Genomic DNA, 5942 nt, shown 5'->3' with positions numbered 1-5942 from the left:
ATTAGTCTAACCTAAAGATTGATAATCTAAAGGTTGTTTGGACTGCCACAGCAGTTGAGGAGGAGAACCTTATTATGTCAAGTGTTTTCTGCTGACTTTAATTTTGAATAGAGCATCAGGTCTGATACAGATCTGATGGTTTCAGTGGCAAATGTGCCAAGACGTGGAGTTCTTTCTGAAAGATCTTCCACATCCTCACTCAGGCATAGTCCTCATGGTATAATCTCATTGGTTTCATAAGTTATCATTATTTAACTCCTTTTTTAAGCTAGTTTGGGTTGATTAGTTGGTTGACTTGCTACCATCTTGCCAGGTCAACAATATTCAATATCAGCCAGAAAAGAACAAAAAATCAGTTGTCTTTATTATCAGTGTGAAATCTTGTTTTCCCATTGATTGTTTATAAATCCTTTTATGTATGTTTACTGCACCCTCCTGTTTTTTGTACAGTTAAGACCAAAATTCGAATTAAGTTTAAAGTAATCTTTTAATCATAGCCACGTTTCTCTAGAGTAATGTCAACGTTTTGGAGTGACCCAGCCAGAGTTCTGACTGATTTGTTCAGGGAACTAAACGTTATGGTGGTGATAAGGAGGCCATGCAGTGTCAAAGACATAGAGCTCATCATATATTATCAAAGTACCAGAGAATGTGCAAAAAGCTGCTGAGCGATTTTAAGGGTTTGATTGCTGTAATGCCAATAAAACGCTGTTTGTTCTCATATCATTTGTGTTCACCTTTCAGAATCCAATCACAGTTTAAAGGTTCTGACGTTTGAGGATATAAAATTGTGTGACTGTCTGCCTGACATCCTGAAACTGCTGAGGGGCTGCATGTTGGAAGGTAAGCCAAGGAGAAAACAGATGTAACGGCTTCCATCATTCAGTGTCTGCTGAGGAGTTTCTGGCTGTCTCTTGCTTGACATGCAGCATAAACTAAGAGCAATCAATCAGATCTGAATCCCATCCCAGAGAAACCCTACTGCTGCTTGTTCACTCAGAGCTAAGCTTCAACGACTGTCGTCTTCTGGAGAAGTGCATCAACCCAGAAAAAAGTCTTGTAGAGCTGGTGGCTGCGCTGAAGATGCCTTCACTTCACTCTCTGAGTCTAGCACAGAATCGGCTCGGTAAGCAATCTTCATGATTTTTTCATAAGTAGGATGTAGTTCAGGCTTGTACTTATGACATTTTCAGAAATTATTTTCACTACTGCCAATATGTTCTTATCTAAAAGTTAAAGAAGGAAACAAAAGAATGATTTTGAAAATATTGACATGAAATAGTAGCAGCATTTATTAATTCAGCTAATTGTTGCTATTGAACTTGCGACTGAACGATCCATTTTTCCTTTTTGTGCCAACAGCTAAGAATGTGTGTGTGCTGGCAGAACTGTTCTCAGGTCAGTCACAGAGCTCACTGAAGCAACTAGACATCAGGTGAGAACCTCAAATGGTTTATTTTATTCTTTTAAAGTCGGTGGATTTTACTCTCTTTTTGTCACCTCTATCTTAAACGTTTTACAACATTCTGTTTCACTGATTTGTTGGTAGTATGTTTTAGCATAATGAGAAGAAGAGAGTTCTGCTGTTCCTGTGGCAGGAAGTCAGTAACATTTGATAAGCGATTGAAAGCTGTCATTAAAAACTATCATAAAGGAGACTTTGTTCAGGTCTAAATGACCTGCTGACATACAGAGCAGAGAACATCTACTCCAGACAGATTTAACTTAAGCAACATTACTCAACTTATTTTTCAAAATTCATGTACATTTTAAATTTAAATCACTTCAACTTTGAAAAGATTTCTGAAATATTGAATTAAACTATCTAAAACCCAAACCAAGGTGCATTCATGGTTCCATGTTCCCTTAAGTCTCGATACACCCACTGACATGCTCTAAAAAGTGTTGTTCATGAATATTATATTTAATATTTAAAATGTTATAGTCAATAAATTCTACATTTATTTTGAGGATTTTTTTTTCCTCAAAAGCCACCAGACATTGTCTGGTTCAATGACTGGATACATTGAACCAGACGTTGATTAACCTTCGACTGGTTCTGTATTTCTGCCTTTTAACTGAATGGTGTCTCTTTTTCTTAAACAGGTCCAATTTCATTCAGCCTGCTGATCTGCTGGAGTTTGCTAAGAGACTGATGATTCATCCCCCTCCACACAGACTGACCCTTGACCTGAGGAAGAACCCAGGAGACAGAGACCCTGAGACATGGAACACAGCACTGAAGAGGCTTCAACCCTCCAGCTTTTTACTGGTTGAGGGATGGAAATCCACAGACACAATGGTGGACCACATCAGCAATATGTAAAAGAAAATCTGGAGGATGAAATGTTGACAACCAAGTTATTAATTATGTCTAGCATCAGTAGCAATGTAAAACTGATGCCAACCCATTTCTGTTATCTAAAGCTTTGGATGGCACTGACCTGAAACTATACACACAAAATGGAAACACCTTCTGGAAATTCTTTGAAATTAGTTTGATTTGTCTTTGACAGTGGAGAGACGAGTGTAACCTGTCCCTGGTTTACCATGGGAGATGGGGACCAGCTCCCCTGTGAACCCAAAGTAGCCATGAACAGCAGATTATTTTCTATCATTTAATTTGTTTTCTTGCATCCAAATGCTGAAGGAGGAAAAAAGATGATTCCATGTCAGTTTGTCATTTGAATGTTTATTAAACATTACACCTCCAGAGATGTCTCTGATAAGGTGTGTGCTTGTGTGTGACAGCGGACATTAACGTACAACTGGGAGACTGACAATAAGGTGGTATGGCCATGTTAGACAATAAGCATTGACACAACTACCAATTCATCGTAAGTACAAACCAAGTAGGAAAAAAAGGATCCAAAACATAAATTAATAAGACTGCTGTATATATTTTTTTAAGTTTGTTTAAAGCTACCGTGTTTCCGCGAAAGTAAGACAGTGTCTTACTTTCTTTTTATCCCCAAAAGCCCCACTATGTCTTACTTTCGGGGTATGTCTTATATTGGAAAAAAATTGTCGAATTTTTTGTTTTAACCATAAAATTAACATTTATTAACAACCTGAACAGTATTGTATTCACCACAAAACAGTTTTATAAAAGGAAGTGGTTGACGTATGGAGAGGGGGACGGCGTGGGCAGGAGGCGGCGCGCAGCTAGATGAGAGGTGTTTCCCCGAAAAGTAAGACATATGTCTTACTTTCGGGGTACGGCTTATATTAGCCGACCCCCCTGAAACCCCCGATGCGTCTTACAATCGGGGAAACACGGTAGTATTAAAGATCGCTTTAATTATGATTTTACCTTGTTTTCTTTGTCACACTGTAATAAATTTCAGCTTAGGACAAGGGTGACCCTATGAACATGCTAATCTGTTGTTTAGTCTACAACCAGACCATCTGTCGCATTAAAAAACACCAAACATTCACACGGCCACATCACAATAGCTCAGCCATCTCTGAAGCTCCCACAGGCAAAATGTCTTCATAGAACACAGGCTTACCAAACCAATAAAAATATTCCAGAATTGTTTAGCAATATAACAAATTACATTGGAACCTGATGGGCCAAACATAAATCAAGCTGACTGACTTGTTTGAAGAAGTGAGACGGTGTTATACAGAAAACACTACAGTGTCACCTCTGGTCGTGTGGGTGTCAGACATTATGGAGAACATCTGAAATGTCCACAGCACAAACCCAAAGGAAGGTTTTATCCAAAACTCTGTTCAGTGTGGATATCTACATACTACTGGACCGCTGACCTGCTGACATAGCATGGATTTAGATTGGTTCTTCTAGTCCTCAATCAATGTGAGGAGCATTTACATTTAGCAGAGATAGTGCATCTGTGTCTACCCATTGTTACAGCCTACATACTATGGATTCACATATAAAGTGTGTATCTGAATGAGTAAGCTATGTGCAAAACACAAACCTAGCAACAGAAGTAATAATCTTAAGGGGTAAATATGGCTGCGCCCATCTGGCCTTTCATTTCAGGTAGCCGTTAAAATTCTCCCCTTCAATAAGAAAGTTAGTGCAGTATTTTATGCAATGAGAATCCTTAAACGGCATGCAACCAGTTTTCAAATTTTTTACATCAAGTTTAGTGTTAACTTAATATAAGGAAGATTATATATAGCAAATTATAGACAACTGGATTTTTATAATTGAGAAACTACTTAGGCTAGAACAATGCACACTATTTTCTGTCTTCAGGGACTCACTTTAAATAAAGGAATAAATATAACTGTTTCATCATATGCCTGATCATAAAGTCACCAGCTGTTCTGTTTGCTCACAGTCGGCCAACGATGTAATGTGTATGCACCCTGCATGTTGAGAACTACACAGTCCTACACACACACACAATACCCAACATACACACTTAAATCTACAATACAGCATGTCAAAGGCATTAGAAAAATCTGAAAGAAATATAAATAAATTAAATTATTTATAAAAGAATCAGTTAAAAACAAACTGTTAAATATAGAAAATATTTCAAACAAATACACCATTGTTTACGCAAAGACTGAATGGAAGTACTAGATGTCTTCTAAGCAAAGACAAATGAACACATGCACACACTGATTAATCACTAGTGAGCTGAAAGGCCTGTCTGGGCTGAGTGGAAATGTTAGACGGATTTTCTTTGGGCTCTGGTGTCTCAGTTCCTGCTTCCAAAGTAGCCAATAGTATTCAAGGAGGGGTTTACTGGCAGTGATATCAATCCTCCATGGATCTGTAGTTCACGGCTTCTGGGGAGCTGATAGATGGTCAAAGTTCATTTTAGCAGAGTCAATAGATGTGAAGATTTCATTCTGATAACCCCATTCTGTAGAACACAAGGCTCTGAGAACAACTTGCATCCTACAACCATGTGTTATGGAGTCAAAGTGAAAGCCATTAGCACTTGATCAGCACCGCACAGATGAAGTGAAAGACTTCAGTGAGCAGTTTGGGGGAAAATCACAGACACAGTCCATTCAAACGTTGTCCGTCTATTATAAAATGTGCAGAAAAACCTAGGGCACCAACAATGCTGCTTTTGATCCAGCAGGTCTCACTGATGATGGATGATGATAGCTCAGCAAAATTTGAGGGCATATTTACTGGTCTGCTTAGTAACAACAATGATTAACTGAATCAGAAGGACAAAACTAAAGCTGCTCAGCTATAGGCAGATCAGAGCTCTTTGCTTGGTCCTGCTGGTCAGGCCACATGGCCAATTAATCAGTCACAACCAGTAACTTGGTCTGGGGAGAGGAGCAATTCAAAATTTAAAAAAAAACTCTTGAAATTAAACTGACGGCAAACCTGATACTTGTGCAAATGTTACAGAACAAAGACGTTATTATACACTCACCGGCCACTTTATTAATTACACCTTGCTAGTACCGGGTTGGACCCCTTTTCCCTTCAGAACTACCATAACACTTTTATGGCATAGATTCAACAAGGTACTGGAAACATTCCTCAGAGAGTCTGATCCATATTGACATGATGACATCATGCAGTTGTTCCAGATTTGGAGCAACTGCATGAGACAAGAGATTCACATCATGGATGTCCACCACATCCCAAAGATGCTCTATTGGATTGATATATGGTGACTATGGAGGCCATTTGAGTTCAGTGAACTCATTGTCGTGTTCAAGAAACCAGTCTGAGACGATTCACGCTTTATGACATGGTGCGTTATCCTGCTGGAAGTATCCATCAGAAGGTGATACACTGTGGTCATAAAGGGATGGGCATGGTCAGCAGCAATCAGGTAGGCTGTGGCATTGACACACTGCTCAATTGGTACTAATGGACCCAAAGTGTGCCAGGAAAATATCCCCCACACCATTGCACCACCACCAGCAGCCTGAACCACTGATACAAGGCAGGATGGATCCATGCTTTCATATTGTTGACACCAAAT

The 5942-nt window shown here is 39.1% G+C and overlaps 1 protein-coding gene across 1 annotated transcript in view; it reads left to right on the top strand.

Annotated features, from left to right (window-relative positions):
• Positions 1-2715, top strand: part of lrrc41 (leucine rich repeat containing 41) — a 10885-nt gene extending 8170 nt beyond the window's left edge. The window contains exons 7-10 of the mRNA XM_007541989.2: positions 745-843; positions 1001-1126; positions 1363-1435; positions 2107-2715. Of these exons, the coding sequence (XP_007542051.1) occupies positions 745-843; positions 1001-1126; positions 1363-1435; positions 2107-2326 (518 nt within the window). The 3' untranslated portion in view covers positions 2327-2715. The remainder of the gene's footprint in view (positions 1-744; positions 844-1000; positions 1127-1362; positions 1436-2106) is intronic.
• The last annotated feature ends 3227 nt before the right edge of the window (positions 2716-5942 follow it).

This window comes from Poecilia formosa, unplaced genomic scaffold (genome assembly GCF_000485575.1).
Source record: "Poecilia formosa unplaced genomic scaffold, Poecilia_formosa-5.1.2 Scaffold648, whole genome shotgun sequence".
NCBI classification, from domain to species: Eukaryota; Metazoa; Chordata; class Actinopteri; order Cyprinodontiformes; family Poeciliidae; genus Poecilia; species Poecilia formosa.
The sequence above is the reverse complement of the archived record's forward strand: the minus strand, read 5'-3'. Positions and strand labels throughout refer to the sequence as shown.